Source organism: Etheostoma spectabile, chromosome 8, assembly GCF_008692095.1.
Source record: "Etheostoma spectabile isolate EspeVRDwgs_2016 chromosome 8, UIUC_Espe_1.0, whole genome shotgun sequence".
In the NCBI taxonomy this organism is placed as follows: Eukaryota; Metazoa; Chordata; class Actinopteri; order Perciformes; family Percidae; genus Etheostoma; species Etheostoma spectabile.
The window spans coordinates 7,397,194-7,421,422 of record NC_045740.1 but is presented as its reverse complement, the minus strand read 5'-3'; the positions used below and the strand labels follow the sequence as shown (position 1 = coordinate 7,421,422).

At 38.4% G+C, this 24,229-nt stretch overlaps 3 protein-coding genes across 3 annotated transcripts; all 3 read right to left on the bottom strand.

The window, feature by feature from the left end:
- Window positions 1–36: 36 nt before the first annotated feature.
- Window positions 37–4,143, bottom strand: stoml1 (stomatin (EPB72)-like 1). The gene is made up of 7 exons (XM_032523823.1): window positions 3,808–4,143; window positions 2,490–2,596; window positions 2,245–2,394; window positions 1,103–1,306; window positions 804–1,023; window positions 513–713; window positions 37–322 (listed from the first exon to the last, which is right to left on the bottom strand). The coding sequence occupies exons 1-7, from the start codon at window positions 3,962–3,964 to the stop codon at window positions 126–128; spliced, it is 1,236 nt and encodes a 411-aa protein (XP_032379714.1). The 5' UTR covers window positions 3,965–4,143; the 3' UTR covers window positions 37–125.
- Window positions 4,144–6,944: 2,801 nt separating this feature from the next.
- LOC116694219 (photoreceptor-specific nuclear receptor-like) lies at window positions 6,945–10,062 on the bottom strand. The gene is made up of 8 exons (XM_032523816.1): window positions 9,591–10,062; window positions 9,252–9,402; window positions 8,998–9,101; window positions 8,607–8,870; window positions 8,172–8,359; window positions 7,845–8,085; window positions 7,660–7,765; window positions 6,945–7,515 (listed from the first exon to the last, which is right to left on the bottom strand). Exons 1-8 carry the CDS (start codon window positions 9,664–9,666, stop codon window positions 7,383–7,385), a joined length of 1,263 nt encoding a protein of 420 aa, XP_032379707.1. The 5' UTR covers window positions 9,667–10,062; the 3' UTR covers window positions 6,945–7,382.
- A 6,158-nt stretch (window positions 10,063–16,220) lies between these two features.
- Window positions 16,221–24,035, bottom strand: hexa (hexosaminidase A (alpha polypeptide)). The gene is made up of 14 exons (XM_032523815.1): window positions 23,707–24,035; window positions 21,804–21,908; window positions 21,653–21,718; window positions 21,368–21,414; window positions 21,167–21,277; window positions 20,986–21,087; window positions 20,623–20,755; window positions 20,145–20,325; window positions 19,847–19,933; window positions 19,680–19,752; window positions 17,522–17,702; window positions 17,210–17,300; window positions 16,990–17,097; window positions 16,221–16,860 (listed from the first exon to the last, which is right to left on the bottom strand). Exons 1-14 carry the CDS (start codon window positions 23,984–23,986, stop codon window positions 16,797–16,799), a joined length of 1,629 nt encoding a protein of 542 aa, XP_032379706.1. The 5' UTR covers window positions 23,987–24,035; the 3' UTR covers window positions 16,221–16,796.
- Between the last annotated feature and the right edge of the window lie 194 nt (window positions 24,036–24,229).

Below are 24,229 nucleotides of genomic sequence, written 5' to 3'. Positions count from 1 at the left end.
TTTGATTTGTGAAGAAAGACAAGGCCATAACAGAAACTCAGTTCATGACAAATTTAATTAATGTATACATTAAAGAATGTACTGTACATTTAAAGTTAAAGATTCAAAAAATAGGTACACAAACGCTATTTCTTAAGCAGCTTTATGAGTTCTTCCAGCTTCATGGCAGTCTTAATGTCTCCCTGGATTCTGAGTCTGCCACGGGTGTAAGCAGCAAATGGTTGAAGCCTTCCCTGGAACATGGCCAGAAGGTCGCTGTCACTCAAGCTCAGTGTTACATCTGGCTCTCCGCACAAGGACCCTGCTCCAGCTGCACCGCTACCTACAGAACACACACAAAGCAATGGAGATATAATATTTATGTAACTGTACTTATGTTTCTATTTACTACAAACATTTGACCATTATTAGACAGATTTAGCACAACTTGCATTCAGTTACTGGATTTCTCTCAATGAGAATTTTAATTAATAACCATTGTGGCATATTTAGAGCCATTTATGAACCATCACCTTTGCTCAAATCCACGTAGTAACTGCGATGCTGTCCGTCTTCCAAGCTTATGTCAAACTGGAAGCAGGCCCCAATCTGGTGGACCAAAGTTTCAGAGAGCAGGAGCTTGACCCCACCAAGCAGTTCTTCAACGGAACCTGATGTGGCCACAGCTGCCTGAGGGGCACTGCTGAGCTCATCTGTAAAGGTAATGCTGTCATCTGAAGAGAAAAAGCCACAGATGTATTTTACAACATTATCAGAACGGGTACATGCTGTACAAAAACAGGTATGTGCATGTGACGCCATACCTTGTTGAGGCTGTAAAATGCCACTTTGGCCCAGAAAGTGCATGGCCAACTGCTGAATGGGGCCAGTGAGGCCTGTGAGGCCTTCCAGTCCAGGTACAGATGGAGGCATGATGAGGGGTCCAGATGCGCCTCCCTCTGGTGCTTTTAGTAGAGATCCCAGGGTAAGCTCTACCCTGTCCACTTCCAGCCCCCAAGGACGAGTCATCTCATTTATGTCCATCTGTACAGAGCAATAAAGGATGCAAGTTTGACGTGATACAGCAAAAAGCCTGAATAGAGTAGGTTCAGTGTTGTCTCACCCCAAGATATTCTCCAAGTTTAACTCTCTCAGTTTGGATCTCCCTGAAAGTCTTCTTTGCAAGGCTATAGGTCAAAGTCTTCTGTGCAGTCATCCTGGTTGAGGCGTTCAAGTCCTGGACTGAAAGTACTGACATGACGGGGCTCCAGATCCTGAACTGAATGTCTGCTCCCACTGACATCACCCCACCATCCAGAGTAGTCACCTACAGTAGCAGAATTACAGTTTATATGAGTGCTGCACACCTAATCAACAATATCATTTGACATTTGTCACATTTTAAATAATATAGAGACAGCTTCTCTTGTCTTCATTCTTAAAGCTGGTTTTGACTGAAGTATCATACAGTGTGTAAAGTTGAATATACAGTTGACCAATGCTGACCGCTCAGAAGGAGAGTTTTGAAACAAAGTGACATGAGCTTGACATATTGGCTTTATCAATATGCAGTGAAACATTTCAGTGATGGGGCTGTGGCTACATTCCCAAAAATGCATAAGGAAAGGTTCATTTAAAAAAAAAAAAAAAAAAACTCTTGAAAAACTAAATGTTGCCGTCAGACATCCATTTGCATCTAATTTTGAAGTTTATAGGGGCAAAGACAAGACTAAAAACAAAACATTGAACACACACAAAAGGTTTGCTGTTGACAATAAAACATTTTTGAATAAAGCGCAGGCAACATGAGGTTTCATCTCTAGTATCAACAAATGTGCTGTCAAATACTATTTAGAGTTCTCTCAAGTGTACAAGTGTACTTTCTTCAGTGTCACACTGATTAACAGTGCACTAAGAGTGCCACCTGTAGGACGAAGTAATCATTCCACCTGTTCATTCTGGCCATTATGAAATCCACTTCTAATGCACTTTTAACAGATGTGATGGGGAAGTCCTCCTTCTGTGCAACAATGTGTTAAAATGTTCATCTTAAGCTATTTATTTTAAAGCAGAATTTAATTGTGAACCTATCCTTAAGTTTGGTTAGTAAATACTTCATGTAAAAACTGTCGTAGAATGTGAGGGAAACTACTACCTAAAACAGTTGTTTTTTGCATTTTTCGGTGTTTCTGCATGTAAGGACTTGTAAGAACAAGTTGCCTATCCCAACAGCTCACTAATTATAAACTCATTAAATTGGTTTACCTGGCAAGGAGGGATGTTAAAAGCACGGGTGCGCAGGTCTACTCTCTGCCACTGGTCAATGAGGGGCAGCACAAGGACAATACCAGGACCCTTTGGAGGACCAACTCGACCCAGACGAAACACTACTATCCTCTGGTAGTTAGGCACCGCCTACAAACAAAATGAGTCACAGTGGGTTATTTTTATTCCTAACAAGTGAGTGGACGTGCTGTGGGAGTAACTGATGAGAAATAATTTTAGCTTACTTTCAGTACAAACCATCCTGTTATAGGAAATGTTATAAAGGTGCCGATGTATACGAGGAAGATGACAATCAGGTTGCACATCCAGGACAGCCATCCTTGGGTGGTATCTTTAAGAAGAAGAAAAAAATCAATACAAAACACAGTCTTTAGTAACAAGCTTTCTTTCTAAAGTCTAAGAAGATCAACTTGGGATTGGACACAACACAAATTAACAGAAAGTTGGGGGTGTGGAGTTTGAAAGACGTGGTTTTACCAGACAGGAAGGGCTTGACATGCTATTAAATTGCATTTTTGGAAGTAGATCCAGTGTTTTTGGAGCTTGAGTCATTGGGACTAAATTTCAGGTTTTTATCTGTCTCATGCAAGTCCTCCAAAATTCATAAACTGCATGTTCAATGCTATGTAGTGTGATGGGTTTTGGCGTTTGTTCTATATTGATTAAAACCTTTATGCATTTTATTTTATGTTAAAAGTATGTGCATTGTTGGGTTTTAAAAAGTTAAAACAAAGCTTATGTTCTGAAAACAATGCACTTCTGGGTTAAGTGTACTTCTTTATGTACCCTGCAGTTAGATCTAATTAACTGACTAGACTTAATCAGCATTTTATTGCCTCACACCATCCAACGCTTCTAAAAGAATGGATAAGGTCAGGTTTATCATTAAGGATGCAAGAAGAAGCTCCTTGTCCCCACAGGAAAGGTAGCTTCTGTACCAGGGCCAGACTAGAATAGGACAAAGAGAACAATTTATTCCTGTAAACTTGTAAAGATTTGACATCGTCAAGATATAATCTTTTGATCTTGTGACCTTGCTTGACCCCAAGAGCGCAGTTTGGCGCATGTCCTCCCTCATTGAACAGCGAAGAAACCAACGAGATGGGCCCAATTCACCATGCTAACGACGGGCCAATGAGAATAGAATCACCCCCAAGCGCAGGGAAGATAATTGGGATACTGAGAAAGACTCGGGACTGATTGATGCGATTCCTGAAAAGCATGTTTCTCAATCCCCTGTCAGCTGCAGTGTAACATAGCTTTTTGTCATGTCATGTCATTTTCATCAAGCTGATCGGAAAAAGCCTCTCCTTCCTCATCAATCTAACAAAACACGTCTTAGATTTTTTTCAACAGCATGTATGTTGTCTTTTCCCTAAGTGCAAGACAATGTTCCCTTGAAGACAATAAAGTTAGAGGAAACGTTGGAACAAAAAACATGATGGACTATAGGCTAACACTTTGACAGCATAGTATTGATCATAAATGGCAAACCACTTCGTCAAAAAAAACATAGATCCCATAGTTATGTTGGCTCCCTACCAGTGAAGTTGTTTTCAGAGACATTGGGGATGTTGTTAAATGAAAACCCTTTGTGGTAGCCGCGCTGTGTGAATCTGTCAGTGTCTACGAACAAGCCAGGAGTCCTCGGACAAGTGGACTCCCTCTGAGGGAGCAGCTGATACGACTTGTTAAACATTGTTAGGTATGACAACTGTTATTTCTTATTTGAAGCGACTTCATATCCATTATCAGTCTCCGTTGCAGGTGTTGTTGTTGAATGCATGAAGCTCTATTTCATGCTTCATGCTAACTGTAGCTAGCTAGCGTTCATTGGTTCTTCCCATAGACTGTACAGTCTGGTTCTTCCTTGTTTTTTTTTTTTTTTTGTCCAGTTCTTCTTCTATGTTCTTCTACTTCTTGTATTTGGCAGATTACTAGCCTACTTTTGTATTATACCGCCACCAACTGTACAGGAGTATGTAATACTACGAACTTCATAGAGTCTAGAGACCATAGACTGTATACATGTTGATACATTATATTATATTAACGGTCTATGGTATAAATTGACCGTTAATATAATATAATGACCATAGACTGTATACATGTTGATACATTATATTATATTAACGGTCTATGGTATAAATTGACCGTTAATATAATATAATGACCATAGACTGTATACATGTTGATACATTATATTATATTAACGGTCTATGGTATAAATTGACCGTTAATATAATATAATGACCATAGACTGTATGGTCTAGGCCACAATTAAGTGAAAACAAATGAATGGATAAATAAATAAACATGCAAATTATATTCTTTTCATTAAACCAGTGTTATGAAAAAACAAACAAATAAAGCTTCAAGTCTCTCCCATGTCATGCCCTTTTCTTCTAGTATCACATGTATTGAGTTGTCTCCTTCCATTTCCTGCCAGTGCATTCTATTGTCAATATATTGTATTTCTCACACACAAAGTGACTGTTTTACGTCTTCTTTGTCTTGGAAGTTTATGCATAAACTATTACCATTTCCAACTATTTGCAAGGTAGCATTTAATCCTGTGTGACCTAATCTAAATCGGGTATAGACCACTTCCCTTTGGTTTAAACTTAGCAAAGTGACCCTTTTACCGGTCCCATTTTTATGTATTTTACGGTAGGTTCTAGCATTAAACTCTGCATACCATTCAGTTTGCCATCTTCGTAGAAGTAAGGATTTAGCTTCACCCTTTCCCAGTGGAACAGTAATTCCTATACATTTATTTTTCAGCATCTTTTTCGCAATTTTATCAGCCTCTTCATTCCCTTTAATTTAAAAACTTTGCATTGCTGCCATCTCTGGAACTAGCACCTTAGTGAACTATATCCTGCTATACAGTAAGTGTTCTTTAAAAATTTGAAAAAACAACTTTTTCCCCTCCCGCTTGACCCTACTCATAATTCTCGCATTTATTTGAGTAGATCGAGTCTTTGGCAGTCATTCTTTCTACAAGAAATCTACACGTTACACCATCTCAGGTTCTTGACATGAATACAAACCACTCTGGTGTTTTCCTTACATAAATAAAGTGCAGTTCAGAAACATGTGACCAATCCTCATTCTAGAAATAATAACCTCTTTCATACGTGTAACCTCCCTTCTTTTACAGACATTAACTGAATCAGTTACCCTACTATGGAGAATAGTAATATGGAAATAACAATTTAAAATTGTTCCCTGTCACACAATACGTTTACCCTCCACCTTGGATAAATCAATGCTCTGTAGTTTCCTTATGAGTGGCTTCCTTTGCCAACTTATCAACCTTTTCATTTAACAATACCTACATGAGCTGGGACCCATACAAATGATATTTCTACCCCTCTTCTTTTCACATCTCTAATTGACAGAATATCATATACAAGGTCTTGTCTACTCTTTGATGAACCTTTCCCAATACTGTTGATAGCTTACCCAAAGTAACTACATATCAATACTTTATGGTCCCGAATTAGCTCAGTCCATCGCACTGCCATCAGGATTCCATATAACTCCACTGTGAACACACTTAGGAAATTTGAGGTTCTCTTACAGGCTTGGACATTCCACCTCTGAACAACAAAAGCTGCTCTTGTAGCACCTATTTCTGGATCCTTTGAACCATCAGTAAAAATGAATGTGTGTTCTGATATCTCTCTTTGATATGACCATGGAATTCACGCACCAAATCTGATTCAGGATTAACTGACTTAAACCCAAGTATCTCCAAATCAGTCTTTGGGACCTCCAATTGCCATAGAGGAACTGATGGCCACAGTACTCCTGGACAAACGTTCTTGTCACGTGTAGACATTTCCTGTGCCACTGTCTCTCCTCTTCCTCCAAAACTTGGACCTTTTCCCCCTTTCTTTCCCAGCTTGCCTGAATTGCTACCTTAACTGGGTGATCACAACTTTGACCCATCAAATTGACCCTATAATTAGCCTGAAGTTGTTTTCTCCACAAACAGACTGGCATTCCTCCTGTTTCTACTTGCAAGAAACACACTGGGGAAGATCACAAAGCTAAAGTACATATTCTCAATACCTTAGCTTGAACTCTATCCAGCTCAAACTGACTTGGCAGCAGATCCATAAACAAAACACCCATATTCAAATTTTGGTCTAATTAAATATACATAGATTTGCTTCAAAGAAGCTACATCTGCTCCCCAGTCTGTTTCAGCAAGACATCTCATTACAGTTGTTACTCTTTTACATGTGTCTATTACTTTCGAAACATGCTCCTTCCATGTAAGTCTTGGGTCAAAAAACACACCAAGAAATCAAAAACTTTTAACCCTTTCCAAATTCCAACCATACAACTCCAGTTTTGTACTTTCATCTATTTTCTTCCTGGTAAAAACATAGCCTGGCTGACATATACGTATGTATATATATATATATATAGGCTTTTCATACATATGGACATTTTGGCTGACATTGTATATATATACAGACTACACCATATAAATGTGGTGTAGTGGTCAGGCTCTAAATCATACAACAATCATTATAAAAACACCAGATATTCTGTAAAGTGTCTGTTCTTTGTAGCATCTTTCGTCTTGTGTTGTGTTCTCTTCTGTTTCTGTTAAACTAGATAAAGAATGGAAAACATGACCAAAGATGAACAAACTTGTATACAATACAATTTTTTCATTTTTATTTAGGACAAATACAGTACATTGAAAACAAAATATATTCATAATCATATTGTAATAAAGAAATGCTTCTCCTTCAAACTCAGCACCTACACAAAAATTGTAATGTCTGTGGTTCTTCATGAAACAATTGTATTACTAAATCATGTAATACCACTAAACAAAATCCACATATATCAGATGTTTGCTATGTTTCTTTAATTAGAATGCCATCAACTTTAATCAGTCTTTTTTACAACAGGTTTTTTGACCTGTTATGTAATATTTCAACATGTCTTCAGTAAAAAAAGGGCTGTTATGTTGAAGTCATAACCAGAATATGTGAAACAAATAACCAGAAAATGTATTGCTTGAGGGTTGGTTTATTACGATTTCCTTGCAGGTGTCATTCAACTTCCCTGTGTGCTTGTTTTAGTTAGTCTTAGTTTTTGAACATGTCACACAACAGCTTCTCCATGGGTGTGCTGCCAATGGTCTTATGAAAGAACAGCTTCTCTATTTTCTCAGAGCTCACAAAGTGGAGAGATGGCATCAGTAGTAACAGTCTCCCAAACCTTGATGGACAAGAACCAAGGAGAGTGAACTTCATGTTTCTATTTAGGCTTTTATATGATAAACTTTTGAAGATCTCAGTGTCAGAGAGAGAGAGAGAGAGAGACAGAGAGAGAGAGAGAGAGAGAGAGTTACAGCAAGCTTACCTTGCACTTTTGCTTGGGTATTCTGAGTTGATGTGCTGATTTAGCAACACCTGTGACTGGTCTTGCAGATTCTCCACCTGCTCTGGGTCTTTGAGGCTGCGTGTCTCTGCAAATCAAACCGCATGACGTTAGTTACAATGTCCATTCAATAAGAAATGCATATTGCTGAAGGAATAACTCCTTACCTGGCTTGAACAGTACAATGGCTTTCAGGCAGGCAAACTCAGTAGGGTCAACAGCCAGGGCCTTAAAGCGATTAAAGACCTCTTCCAGAATGCGCAGGTCAGCTGTAGGAACGCTGATCTTGGCTTGCTGTGTGGGAGATAGATCTGGCAGAGACAGAAGCGGACAGCTGTCCATGGGCATGGACCACTGGATGGCACACAAGAGGAACATCTCACTCCAAGCTTCCTCAAGGAGAATCACCTTAGGATGTCACAGAAATGCATGTTATTAGTCTCACACACGATTTATGTATGTGGAAATCAGTTCAGTATGTCAGTCAGTTTTACCTGATCTCGAAATGGCAAGTGAGCAAAAACTGGCAAATTTTTTGCCCACTTGACAGACATGAAGAGGAGTCGTGCTGATGTCTCATATATACTCTCTGAACAGCTGGAGGTGTACGGGGAAACATGACAGTCAGAGGGAGTCCGATCTCTCTCTGAATCGTTGGTGGTCACATCAATATTCTCCTCCACTATGCATTAGAAAAAGAGAGCCACACAAATGTTGAGGCTAATGGGAGTGTAATACTGCAAGTTTAAATGCATGATTACAATTCAGATAAGACAATTCTAAATTTCTGTAGCTCATTGTATCATCAACAAAGGGAAACTCCGCTTATCACCTACATAAGTAACAAAACCAAACATTTTAAAGTGAATTTTTAAAACAGCCATCTAATTGGGTACTAGTTGTGTCAGCCTTTTTTCATATAATCTCACCGTCCTCAGGCTCCAGTTTTGCACAGGTCTCTGCAGTCAGCAGGCTGACCATAAAGTGGTGGAAGGTATTGGAGTTGCTGCAGGGCGGTATGGTGGCAGATGTGGTGACGGACGAAGTGATCAGAGGTCTGCAGATGACCGACGAGTAGGTGGCAGAGGAAGTGATGTCCTGTGTGGTGGCCAGGTGCTCCTTTTTTGTGGCCACACTTATAGAGTCTAGACTGACATGTGCTGTGCTTCGAGGCTGCCGCTCATTCTGCACAGCTGCCAAAAGCACAAGTAAAATATATACATTGTAAACAGTCAAGGCTTCAGATCATTTTTACTATGACTGCAATGATATATGTACAGCTAATATAATACACTGTCAATTTATTCAGATTTTTCTCACCATCTTTGTTCATACCAGCTTGCAGACACTTCTTTAGTCGACAAGCTTGGCATTGGTTCCGATGAGCCTTGTCAACAGGACACCTGCCAGTTCCAGCCTGACACCTGTGATATTGGCAATTTTTTTTTAAAGAATTCTGAGATAATCGGTAAAGATAAGCACTATGTTGAAATACAAATAAGTAAATGTTACACTTGTTGCATTTTTTCATTATACACAATTCTGATTGCCCTTTTAGACTGAATTTTGCTCACCTGTAAATAAGTCTTCGTCTCACACTGCGCTTGAAGAAGCCACTGCAGCCGTTGCAGGCATAGATACCATAGTGTTTACCACTGCTTGAATCTGAACACACTTTACAAAGCAGGCCATGGTCAAGTGCTTTATCTGGGACTGAACTTATTTCTGTAGGGTAAAGATGGCATGAACAAATACTTTTTTTACAATCTTTTAAGGAACAGACAACTTAGTTGTACAGGTTGTATATGCAGTACACACAACTATTATGGACATCATTATTAGTTTTTGTAGTTTTTGTTGTCATTGTTTAGCACCTTTTGTTAGATTTTTCAAATCACGAGGAATTGGCTCACCTGCTTGAGGTCCATCTGTGAAGTCATTAGACATGTCAGAAGAAAGCATGTTTATTTTGCTCATGTGGTCCTCCATTTTGAGATGTGTAATTTCTAAACTTTTCTTAATCGGCTGTTTTTAGATGATTACTCCCCGACGTATTTCCTCTTCTTTATCAAGTACTGTGAAGTTGACTGTGAAGTAATGTGAAGTTGCCAAGCTGGATCAAAGCATTTTCTTTATGTAAGGGGTTGACACTTGGCAATGCCCCCAAAACACAAAAGACAGAATTTGTAGTTCTTTCAACTAAAGCTTGTAGTTAAAGCCTAATTTCTTCAGAGGTCATCAGAGTGTTACTCCAGGAATGCTCGATGACACGGATCCAGTGCTGTTGTCCATTCTCTGGTTGTTTCTGATGTTATGAGGGGTCAATAGAGTCACTTCTTGTCTTCTTTCTTTCTCTCTGCCAAAATGAGTGCGAGCTTGAGTTGTCAGGGGGCTTTCTGAAGGAAGACAAGGAGATTAGAGCCAGGCGCTGTGTAAGCAAATGCTGATTTGTCGTCCTCTTAATCTTTACCATCTATAAGGGTAAATCAATCAGTCACACCACTTACAGGCATAACTGCATTCAACAAAGGTGACTGACTTTTGGAAGTTAATTGGAAAATAATAAATTTTACTTCTCATCTACACAACTTTCAAATGGCTTCTGAAATGTGGCTGCTGCCTGGTAAAGATCCCCAGTGTCAATTCATATAAATGATTCCTTTTTCATTCTTTACTTTGAATGCCTTTCAATACAAACAGAACTCCCAGCAATATATTTATCATGACACGTCTACTAACACCAATGAAAATATTGCTTCTTTTTTTTAAACCAGTCGCTTCATTGTGCTAACTAGTCATACACTAGTTAAGTTGTTGCTGAGAACCCTTCTGCTTAGTATTTCTGCTTAAGTACCATTTTGTAGTGTTATTTAAAATTGTGTGTGTGTGTGTGTGTGTGTCCTGTGTAAAATATTTAACAACATGTATTAATTATATTTACAAGATAATATATGTTTACAAGCAAATATGTTATTGTAAAGCTGATGATGTTAGCTAAATCATTGTGAATAGTCCACGACTACAGCAAGTGACTGGAGAAATCTGAAATCAGAAAATGATTTATTACCAAGTAAGTAACACTTACAATGAATTTGCCTTGGTTGTTGGTGCATATAAACATATTAAACATTAATACAAAATAAACAAACAATAAATACAGTAAGACATATTTACATATAACTATTTAACATTTACATAAAATAAGTATTAGAAGTGGACAACTAGTCAACAAGTGAACTAATCAAGTAGACACAAAATATTGCACTATGGAATATTTGTCCCACTTATTGTACACATTTGTTCCTCAGCATCCTGTTAACAGGGTAGCCTTGTGCACTGCACCATATTGGCCCTGTCAATGACACTAATGGCTTTGGGAGAATACAGCCACCCCAAATCAGCAAAGTAGATTAACCTTCCGTAAAATGTGGTCTACTTCTTTGAGGGGATCACGAAAGGGGATGATGAGAAGAAAAACAATTAGTGCAGAGATTGAAAGAGCAGCAACATGGTGACCCATTATTCCATTCTTCTGCCATATGGTAAATGCTCTCTGTAGCCTCCGTCTGCCTAATTAGTGACCCAAGTGCAATTTACATTGCTTGCAAGTGCACAACTCCTTGAATCACCAATGTCCTCACTTTAAGATATAAGACAGTGAATGATGGAAATAATTTTTTTCCTGTATAGGTCTATCAAGCTACACTGATTTAGCCATTATTGCATATAGCTAATGACATCTAGTTCAGCTTTTTAATCAGATCAAATGTAGCAGAGACACTAAAGGTACTGATAGGGCTGCCTGCCATGTCCACAGAGTGATTTCTGTAATCCTTATTAAGTCACTCTTGATTTTAGAAAAACAACGTAGTATTAAAAACAGAGCTCTTTCTGTTGGCCTAAACTGGTGTATAAAAGGATTACAAACTAGCTGCAGCCTACGAGGGCTATGCATACTGCTGTTTGAATTCAAAACCTGTAATCTGAATACGTTTTATGATCCTGAAAGAAGGACAACACAGGTTAGCTGTGGGGTCTCAAAGGCTCCAATGGTGGATGTACATGTTATAATAGGATGCAGTGAATTTGCTTAATATTATGGAACTCAGTAATATAGTATGCTATCACAAGTAGAACAATTGACTGCAGGTGTGCAACAGTAATTTATTTTATTCTCCTCATTGTGTATTTTGGTGTAATGCATGTATTTGTTCTATGTAAAACACTTTAAATTGCTTTGCATGTATTACTTTGTGAAGCACTATGTTTTAAAGGTGCTATAAAGACCTGCCTTGCTTTGCCTTGTGTAAAAAAAACGTTTGTCTAGCATACATGCCCAAAGCAAATGAACCTGCCACAGTGTATTCACTATATAAACCCTCCGAAGCCAACAGGCCTGGTAGCTGGATGTAAAACTAGTTTAAACTGTTTTAAACAATTTCACTTCCTAACTTAATACATAATATACAGTCACATAATAAACAGTTAGGGAAGTTTATGCACATTATAAATACAGAATGTGGTCCGTGTCACATTTGCATTTACACTATGCTACATGTTTAGGTAGAGTATACATTTACACCTAAAACACCATCTAAACTTAGTCTGTGAATAAACCCAAAATACATATTTATACTGACCTAAGTAGTACTGAGCATGGTAATCTGGAGTCCCATATCAGATTACATAACACAGGTATTACTGTGCTCACATGTCAGGGGTGAGCTGATTATCGTGTCCATCACACTAGGAGACAGAAAATTAACATGTAAGGTGCATGCTCAAAGGTCATTTTTGAGACCTCTTTAAATGTGAAAGATGTTTAAATTTGTCTGTGATCGCTGATAATACTTTCTTGCTAATATTATGTATCACCTAAGCAAAGCGTAACTTTAAATATGTCCATAAAAGTGTCTTTTCTGGACTCTCAAGTTGTTGGCTCAAGTAAGATGCTGCTGCCATCAGCAAAGGGCTGCTTTGAGGTTTTGCCTGGCAGGGATAACTGTCATGTTTTTTCAATCTTCAGCCCTGTGATTGTTGGGCAGATGCAGCCAATCTTTAGCAGCAACTGCCATGTAGGTAACTGAACACGAGTCACAAGTAAAACCCTAGCTCAATTGCTTGGAAGATCAGCTATTTGTTTATTAATTTAAGAGTGCCGTTACCTTTGTACATATTAGGAGTTTGAAATAATTGTGTCTGTGGTCAGTTGCATTGCATCAAATATTTAAAGCACATGCACCGCAGCAAGCACATATGTGCAAGACATTTTTCTTGTCCTTTAGAGGATGCCCTTGAACACTAGTTCATAAATCTGTGTATCAGTCTAAGCATCCTTTTTTTCTATAATCCCCTTGAATGACAGCTATTGTCAAAGAGTGAGATTAATTTTTAAAGTTGTTAACATTGCACAGGGAGCAGGTGCCTCAAGTTGCAAAGACGTAATGGTCATAATTGATTGTGTTTTTTGTGTTTTATAAGCTTTTTGTGTGTGTTTTTAATCTATTAATGAGTTTTAAACCCTAAATCAATCTACATTAAGGACCATAATACAAAGTTTGGCATACAAAAACAGACATAGCTGACAAAATTCTCATCAAAATAAACTTTTAAGAAACTGTTTTTGTATAAAATTAAAATACAAGTTACCAACTTCTATCAAACGCAGGCAGTAAAATGTCCTGGCAGGATAATCTTATGCCTGCTCTGTTGTAACAGCATAAGCTTCTGTTACACTGCACTCAGCATGTCTAATGTCTCTGATTTCAAGTAGCAACAGAGAATGGTTAACCAAGCTTGCATGGTTAAGCTTTGTAGGTTCAGCTCAGCAGTTCCTGTGGTCACCCCCAAGTCAGATGAAGTGCAAGGATTGAGGTGTCAGCACTATGGCTACCAGGGATTGCCCCGCCTTGCCATCTGCTGCCACTCTTGTAATCCACACAATGAAAAAATCAGTTGTTTCAGTCTGTATCAGAGTCATGCCAGCTCAATTCAACAGGTAAAATCCATGTTATTGCTAACAAAGGAACTGAGAAGCTTATTTGGTTATGTCCAGTAAATAAAACATCTATGTTTAGCATATACTGTTGACAATTTTTTTTTATTTCAGAACAGTTGATTAGATAATTTTGTCACACAGGGGAATGACATGCAACAAAGGGCCGCAGGTCAAAGTCGCACCTGCGGCTGCTGCATTGAGGAGTGCACCTCTACATATGGGCATGCGCTCTACCAGGTAAGGTATCCAGTTGCCCGCCTTGTTTTTTTGTGTTGGATTTTAATATTCTGAATAAATATAAAAAAGAGAGCCTAACATGCTTCAAACTCTAGTACAGCAACATTTAAAGTTTGAAATAATGTATCATATTCAATTTATTCTCAGTTATAGAAAGTTAATGTTGTTAGCACCACTGGAGAATTTAAAAGCATAGCTTGCATCCTGGAGGTTCTGTAAGTGCACACCAAACAAAATGCATTTGCTCATGTATAGAGGTAACAGGAGGACGCTTCATGGCCATTTGACTCGATGGTCACAGCCTTCTCGTTTTAGCTGTCCTGGTCGAAGTCACTGAAAACTGGCCAAACATTGGGAGGCCCTGGGAAGTTGGTCTCTAGAGGGAGACAGATGCCCTTTGGCTGTGTCATAAAAGTATGCTCACAGGTGATGAGATCCCATTTAAAGGCTTACATTTAACAGTACAGTTACAGTAAAAAGATAATTTGGTTCATATACATCATTAATTTAGACCCGGTGTGGTTTCCCTTACATCTGCACAAAACAGTGTCAGGGAAAAACAGATCAATATGTGTATTTATGTAAGTGTTGAGCAATTTTAAAGCTCCAAAAACAGGTCCTGGATGTAGGATCTGCTCTCCGAGATTAAAACCAAAGTCTTCTGAAGCCAAGTGCCTCATGCCTATTTCACCTAGTGATTACAGAGTCCTTTGCACAGATGTTTTGTTTTTCTCATTGATATGAATGAATTTAACCTGAAAGCGAGATTTTCTGTTGAACCAGGACGGAGAGATGGAGCTTGACATGAAGGGAAACTTTTGATCCAGCGAGATATCAGAAAGACTTTTATTTAAGTATTTGTAGTTGTTCTTTTATTTGATACTGGAAATATCAAACAAAACTGTGACTGACTACCAATTGTACAAGTTTTTGAAGTAATGTGAGTAGAAATTCCCTGAAATCCCTGCAGATTTAATTTATTTGATTATTAAACAGTTTAAACTCTCCAAGATGCATTGTAGAAAACTGAGTGAAATAGACTCAATCGTAGCGGAGCGGTACATCACAAATTTCAGAAATTAGAAACATTTTGTGTGTAAAGCATTAAATACATCAATGCTATTACATCTAGACTAATGAATACTTGAGTAAATTCATATTTTGGTGCTTCATTATGAAACTGCATATAAATGTGATACCTGAATACATGAAATCGTATTTCTCTGTAATGATTTAATATAATAATGTGTTTGTGTGTGTCAGGATTCTGTGTTCTGATTAACGTGCATTCTTATCATTATGTGGCATGGAGTATGCTCAAGCTCAGGACAAGATGATCTCCAAGACATCGCTGTCAAGACATGTCAACGCCTCGGAGGAAGATCTATCTTGTCCAAAAAGGCGGTTTTATTTTTTATATTGTTAACAAAGCATGGGTAATGTGTTTTTGTCCTTATCAAGACTCCTGCAAGCCATGGAAGAAAGTCTTTCCTATGTAAATCTTCCCAAGGACTACTCCAATTCATCCTCACAAAGTTTTTTGAGTTTTACCCTTGCTCAGTGTAGAGTAGTTTAACACTAATAAAAAAATAGTTTTGCTTTTGTAATTTACAATATTTTCACTGTCAAGACACCTGCAGGCCGTGGAAGGTCTCTCTTGTGTAATTCTTCCCAAGGAATACTCCAACTTTACCACACTGAAAGGTTTTCTTACTGAGGTTTTGTTTGAGGTCCAATCAGCTCTTGTGGCATCTGGAAGCTGCTTTACATCTTTATCAAACTGTTTTTGTATTTTAATTATAAAGAAACAAAAACGAAACTTATTCATATTCCTATTTTTATTCTCACATACACAGTACAATGAAGTGGTATGTAATTTCTGCATTTAACCCATTTCAGTAGTAGGAGCAGTAGACAGTTTTACATACAGCATCCGGGGAGCAACTTGTGCCTCAGTGTCTTGGTTAGGGACACTTTGACATGTGGCCAGAGGGAGCCTGGAATCGAACCGTCCTGTGTTTGAAGGGTAACCACTCTACCTCCAAGTCACAAGCCACCCCCACATTATTATTATAGTTCTGTTTCTCCATTCCAATTCTACTAGTTTAATTTGTGTTGAAACATATGACACTTACTGCATGTCTGTTCCTTCTAGAGGAGGTATCCCCCCTCTCTTCCTGAGGTTACTCCCATTTTTCCCCGTTAAAGGGTTTTTATGAAGACTCCCTACATTTCTGAGAATGAGCGTCATATGTTGATGAATAATATTAATATGATTGAGTTACTGTGTGAAATATACATGTTCTTGTCATTTCGCCTTGAGTTTCCTCTGGGGTGCTCATTTCGTCCATTAAGACATTAAGGTTGGACCACCTGGAACTTTAAACTGCCAATATCTTGAAAAAGGCTGTCAATGTGTTTGTTTTTCTGTTTTAAATAAGCGTTGACATTTAACTGGCAACCTGCAAACCAATAATATTTATATTACAATACATTGCAAGAGTGCAAGCTACAGCCTACCGGCAGTGTTCTTATAGTTTAAAATCTACATTCCATAATTTTAAAGTCATCAAGTACAATTCAACATGGCATCATAGAGCAGCACTTTGGGTTCTTCAAACAATGTTTTTGTTCACATTTCTTTATATATGAATGCTAAATATGTCAAACCTAAAATAAAACTACTCAAAATGTTATTACAAAAAAATTGAATGAGAAACGGTAATGAGAGAAGTCCCTGAGAAAGCATTTTATAGTGTGCATTAAGACTGGATAAACAATTTGTATTAAAAAATATAAACCACTTTAAAAGAAGGCAACTATGAATGTAATTAGTCCAAACATTCACCAGAAAAACCTTGCAATGTGAATCCATCCAACATCTTCAAACACCTTGGTACTCGTGTTTGCAGTGTCCAACATGCAGAGGCTCTGCTCGGATGCCACGCCTTGAGGAGAACGGGAAGCAGAAACATGAGTATACATTAAGGCAAATATTATGAGAAAAAGCCCAGTGTCTTGTTAAGGTATGCCAGCACGGAGCCCTTTGAAGTTCTTGTACAGAAAAGGTTTGGTACCTCACAAGCTTGCAGCGAAAGTCCTGCAAGCGAGGAAACGCCTCGTCCACGCTGGAGGTCTGCTTCTCATCACTCCACAGTCTCTCTGCGGCAGCACTTGCCCTTGGCCTGGGATTTTGGGGTGCAAGCATTGATAATTCAAATGATTTCATACAATTTTTGCTACACTTACTTTACGTTCATTAGTTTTATCAATGCAGGAGTTTTTTTAATCTGATACCAAAGACGTGGAGTGAGATTGGTGGCATCGACATACTCCCCCCACATGCAGACCTCGCCCCCTATCACCAGCTTCTTCTGTTCCTCAGTACCTATGAGGGGACAGTGTAAAGCTTTGCTTCAATATGATGGGTTTTAATTAAAGATAGGCTGGTAATGAGTTTACTATCAATCAGAATCTTCACTTCAAATTCATCACACCACTTCAAGTCAAAACTTAGCCAGTCAAAGTTTAACAGGCCTCTACATGCTCCCATCATTAGCACACAACTAAGGCCAGGTTAAATGTGATATTACTTGGCCATGCACACACCAGAAAAGTTCAGTGGCTGCACAGTGTAGTAGTTGCGCCAATCCTGACCATAGGCAATGTGGTTGATGTACCATGGGGCAGCCAGCAGGACCCTCATGCCAGCTTTGGTCATCCTGCTGAGCTCTTCCTTATAACTAGCTGGGGTGCCCTTCCAGATGTGCAGTACTGTGTCCATAGGAATCTGAGCAGGGTGACAAACAACATGCAGGCTTGCCCTTCTGTGCTATATTGCAACTGACCTGTCTGTTTATATGTAGTGTTGCAGAACAAGGGCAAGCTTATACCAGCAAGGTTTCACAGAATTTGTACCCATCCAATGGAGCTCCAAATGGATTCCTAAAAATAGGTCTTATGCTGCAAAAACATACTATTCCCCAAAACTAGGCTGTTAATTAACTAAAAGCCTCGGCAGAATATCCTCTAAAATATTCTCACCATCTTGGAGCATGCTGTGCACAGTACATATTAGCACTATCATATAAAACTGAAATTGACAGTTGGTTACTAATTTCTGTTGAGTTTGGTACAGTATTATATACCATTATTAAAGCATATTTGTTTTTAATAATTTATAGTCAAATGAGTTAATCTTGACTACAGTACCGCAACATGATGACACAGTGGTCATTCCTAGTTTTTCTGATCAGCAACCTGAATGTAAAACAACTAAAGTGTGCTTAGAGATCTTGCTCCTTCTCATAGTTTGATACAAGGGGCTTTACGATATAACTGCCAATGGAAATATTTTTATACTTCTGTGTGCAGGGAAGTGTGCATGTTAGCAATGGGGCATCACACAGCATTGTCAGCTTGTACCACAGCAATCACACTTCTGTAGCGGTGTCCCAATTCCATACTGCATTCTAATTTTAAGTTACTGTTTGTAGTGTGTTCAGACTGGAAAAGTGATTAAAAGTAGCATTGATTTCTATGCTAAAGGATTTTTGTGCAGCACATTCTGTATAAAATTAGTATACTCTTTGGAATTGGGACACAGAATATGTCTCTGTAACATTAATACATGGACAACAGTCTTTACTGCCACCTAGTGGTATGGCTACAAATACAACATTCAGTGATGCACTAAAGGCCCTGACACACCAAGGCGACCATCGCCCTAGTTTGTGCGGTGTGTCCCGCCTTCTTTGAGCTGATTCAACATATGTCAGGGCCTTAACACTCAACTTACTTGTTTGTGTTTATCTTATCCAAATATTAATAGAGACAAAAAAAACGCAACAGATAACAACTTCAACTAGCCACAGCAAACAGGCTCTTTTCTGACCCTTGAAAGCGAGAGGCCACACAGTGTAGTAACGGGCCCAGTTGTGAGTGGGCCCTGGCTGGTCCAGATACCATGGAGAGGCCAGAATCACCCTGAGCCCTGCATTAGCCACCCTCCGCACTTCACACAGGTAACAGCCATGTCTCCATACCTCCACTACTGATAAAGAGCTGCAACACAATGCTATAGACTATCAGACTTACATTAACTGCTTGTGTGATACATTCGATTGTCTGTATCAGACAATATACTTTTTGTTGGTCAATTGGTTCAAACCAATAAACCTGCTGAGTTCGACATTATTTTGTTATCTTAAAAACTTTTAGAGTAAGTGGATGCCTACAGGAAATTCATTTCAGCCATAACAGACTTATTGTGTTTCACGCTGACAATTACAAGCCTGTGTGAACTCATTTGAGGCCACACTGTGACAGACAGTATCTTACAGGAAAACTTAGAGTGATCCACCTGCTGCAGAAAAGAATTCAAGGACAAAGATGTTAAATTCAAATATCTCTTTCAATTAATGCAGACACTTGGAGACAATATAACATAGCTGAAATAATAATTAGGACAAGTACTAATAAAGCAGTGCTTGTTTTAGATGCCTGGATCTGCACTAAATGTTAAAATCTAACAGTTAAACTTCATAAGTGTAGATTAAACATATGGTGGGGCTGCAATGAAATAAGAAATATTGGCATTTCAAATAAAGATACTTGTGATTATGTAAATCACTGCTCATCTGTAAAAAACAATGTCAGAAATCTTGCAGGAAAAAAAATGTAGAATCATATTTTAAACATCTTAAAAGTATAGGAGCTAAATAGTTATTTTATATTATAGAGGTGATATTTGTTGGGGTATATTTACTCGTTCATGGTAGTCAAACACATCCTGCCACACGATCGACGTTTTGTTGAGAGCTGAAGTAATATTCACAATCCTGGAAATTGAGACATTAAGGACATTTGTAACATCAACATGTTGATTTCCTAGAGCTTTCTACATCATACAGTATATTCCCCTTTACAACTTACTTCTCCATGTAGAATGCTTCCAGTTTGGTGAAGTCTCCTCCAAATCCCATCTTCTGCATGAATGCTCGGACATCGGGGTTGGACTTCCTATGGAAACAAGCAGTGGCAGTCTTTTTGTTGTTGTTGTAATTTTAAAAGACATGTACCTAAATTGACTACCTTTTTTTCTTTTAACAGATGAAAACAGTGTACTGAAATGCGAACAAAATTCAGTAACAATGTAAACAAACAACAATGAGCAGAACCTGGTCAAATACAGTCAGCAGAAATTTGAATGATCTGTCATAATTCAACCTACCAGCAGGAAAAATCCACCTCATCCCCTCCTAAGTGGATATAGGAATCAGGAAACACCGATGACACTTCTCTAAATAGTCTCGCCATGAACTGGTAGGTGGAGGGTAACACTGGATTAACAGGACCAAAAGTACCTGAGGGGGTGCTCCCTCTATAGCAGGGCGTCAACAGGTTAGACTGCCCTGAAAAATAAATGGTAAGCAATCAGATTTAGTTCAGCACTTTGTTTAAATGCGTGTCTTGCATTGTCTATAGGGGTGCAGGCATTTGTTGCCATGTAGAGTCCCCCAGATAAAAAGGGAGTTAAAAACTAGATTTAGTACATGATGCCTTGTTGCCATTTATAGTCCTGATTTGCAGGTTTGGCAGACAGATTCCTGTTGACCAAAACAGACATACTACCAAGTACTTTATATGTTAAAGATCAAGGAGCTGATGGGCTCATTTGATAAAACAGTTGTGTCAGAGTACATTTTTACCTTTTCCCCAAGATTGGGTGTGGCCGGGTGAATCAAACTCTGGAAGGACCCTTATTCCCCACAGCCTGGCATGGGAGATAACCCTTCTCACATCTGACTGTGTGTAGATGTGAGTCATTGGATGGAAAGCCCCCTGAATCAGAGCCAAAAGCCTTTGTTCAGGGTGGATGCAACTTGTCAGTTCCTTCCTACATTATGAACCAACTTGCAGTAGGCCTAGTTAAAATGTAGGATAATATAAAATAACAGTTACTTCTCCTAAAATGCAGATACAAATTATATGTGCCAAGTCATGGTGTACATGAGTGAAGGTGGCTTATTCTTTCTCATTACTTATAAGCTGGATTCATCCACATGACATACCTTACTCGAAAGGTCTGGAAATGTGCGGCTCTGGTAAGGGAAGGAGGGGTCATCAACAATGTGCCAATGGAACACATTGAACTTACTGTAGGCCATTGCATCCTAACAAGAAAGATATATGTTAATACCACTGAATAAAAACAGAAGACTGAAGTTTAGAATGATATCATCTGATTATTACCAGAGTTCTTAAAATGGCCTGCACTGGTAAATAGTGACGTGAAGTGTCCAACAAAATCCCCCTGAACTGAAACCGCGGGAAGTCATCAATCTCAGTCTTGTTCACAAAATACTAAAAGAAAGGACAAGAGGGGAAAAATATTCAATTGAACTGATCCAAAAGAAAAATGTAGGGGCCTCATTAATTCAAATTTTGACTTACTGTGCCAACATCATCTTGATACACCAGCTGACTGAAGGTTTCCAGACCTGTGCTTAATCAGAGGATATATAGCAGATGATCAGCAATCATTTAAATCTGCTCAGATAACGGTGGAATAATTAGGTCAGTTATTAAATAAGCTATTATGTAGCATGAGGAATCCAGTGCAACTTGCCAAGCGGGGATGAAATCTAGTCTTTCCTTTGCTAATGTTTTGTACTTTTGTTCATGTGTTCCAATTTTGTTTATTAATGTTGTTAAAAAACCTGTGTTGGCTATAATCACCTCTTAGAGCACCCCACACAGTGTCCGCATTTAGAGATGCTTGTCCTGCAGAGACACTAAGATTGTCTGAAACACAAATAGGAGCAAGTTAGATAATGCATCAAACCTTTACCTGTTGTGCTCTTGCTAAGATAAATGTGTCGATACTTACATCTCTCAGACGAGTTTTCATTTGGGTAACTATCACAATCAGCATGGTCAACTCTGATCTCAACAGTAAATGGTTTGTCTCCACTGAATCGCAGAACACCATTCCCTGTTGGTCACAAAAGTGAATGTATCAGTCACTAGTTACTGGGTTTTAAAGTTTTGCATAAGTGCATAGGTTGCCTGTGCACTTCCGTTTTAACAATGTTACACTCAAACTGCCATTATACTTTTTAAAACACAAACATGAAACGATGCTATAGGGGTCCATTGTCACTGTTGTATTTTTAGAGTTGGTAGACATACACAGGGAGACTGACGAACTGCTGTCTCCACAAAGCTCATTGATCTACTTTAAAAGCCAACATGACAAACAGAACATTCAAAACAAAACCAGTGAGCACTTTGCTTTACATTTTTGTGCCTCCATAATGCAATCATACATGTCTGAATCACTACTTGTACTGCTAACACTATAATAAAAAAAAATCCAATTCAGGACTTAAATATATTTTGTAGAGTATATGTTTTTATAACAACACATATCTCACAGTAAATGCTGGTCCTATAGAAATTATAATATAGCCTAGTTCTGTCACAATAAATAATAAATTGTAAGTACTGTATAGGCCCGATTTTATGGGGTGCCGTTTGTAAAGCAGCTCACGCTGAAGATAACAGCAACATTTTGTCACATTTAGTTTCAAATAAAGTTTAAAAAACAGGTATGAATTTTTGAGGGTCCCTTTTTTGCACATTTACAATGAGATTTGTCCATTTAGAGATATTTTAAATAGTTAAATCCAAATATTACACCTACATTTTAAATCTAAATGCTAAATCTAAATGTTGAATCTAAATGCTGAATCTAAATGTTAAATCTAAATGTTTTGGGTGAAAATAAATATTTAACTAATATGCAAGTTCACAATGCTGTTAACCAGAAGTACCAACATAAAAGCTTGAGGGGGTCAGTGTGTGTTTTTAGTGTCAAATAATGAATAAATACCATCCCATCCGGGGAAAAGGACTCTTGGACATGGATTATTGTGATAATGACTACCTAAAATAATAAACACGTTTGCAGAAAGTTTTTAGTGTCACTTTTATGAAGGGTATAGCCAGCCACGAGGGGGGCTCACTTTGACTGAAATGTTATGCTCACTTGCATGAAGGCCACCCCCGACCAGGTACGGTACGGTACTGTCGCTCTGTAAAATGTCCAACGAATCGGCGTTAGCCGAGAACATCAGCAGAGCCATCCTGGCAGCTATACAAAATGTTTCAACAGCGACAGCGGGCGGTGATGGGCTCTTGCTGGCCTTTATGCAAGCAAACATGACAGATCAGTCGAAGTGAGCCCCCCCTCGTAGCTGGCTACAGTGGCTATGGGTTATTAGTCCCGCACTCTTCATTAAAGTGACACTAAAAACTCAAAGTCTACTCTTCCAATACAGTTTCTCCAAACGTGTTTATTATATTAGGTAGTTTTTAATCACTATAATCCATGTCCAAAAGTCCATTTCCCCAGATGAGATGGTATTTATTCTTTATTTGACACTATAAACACACACTGACCTCCTCAAGCTTTTATTTTGGTACTTTGGCATTTTTAATTTGCATATTAGTGAAATATTTAGTTACACCCGAAACATTTAGAGTCAGCTTTTAGTTTTACCATTTAGATTTACATTTAACATTCACATTTAACATTTAGATTTAGATTTAATATTTAGGTGTAGGCTAACATTTAATATTTGGATTAAACTATTTAAATATTTCTAATTTGACAAACGGCACCCCATACAACATCACATGACTTTAAGTACCATGTCAATATTTAACTCTGGCAAAGTGTAAAATCTTAGTTTCGTTTTACCATAGTCCTAATTCCACTTATCACCTACCTGAAGTGTAGTCCGGAAAAATGAGAGAAAAATATCTCTTGAATGCAGCATCGAGAACAGAACACTCCTGCTGTGCGGCTAATTGTCTTCCGTACCCAAAGTAGAAAGCCTTTGGGTTCAGAGGGTATCGCTCGGTTGAGGAGGTGAAAGTCTGCGGTAATGGCCACACTCCCTCTACTGTGTGTAGGCCAAGCTGAAGGATAATTAGTAGAATAAAATTAAATTGTGGACGAGTGTATCGTCTAAAACTAACAATAAACATGACTTCCATATTGCACATCCAAAGCAAACTGCACTGCCAAGCTGGGCCAGTCAGGTGCTATGCAGTCACATGACTGGGTTCATAAGGTAACACCCACTCGGTGTTACGTTGTAGGTGTTTTTGTATTTAAATCCAAGTAATGTATATTAAATGGTTCGTACAGTTTGTAAATTATGTATATCCATATTAGTACCATGTGGTTTTATTTACTTTTTATAAACAATTACAGTTAGCAGGAATTCTATTAACGTTACTTACTTT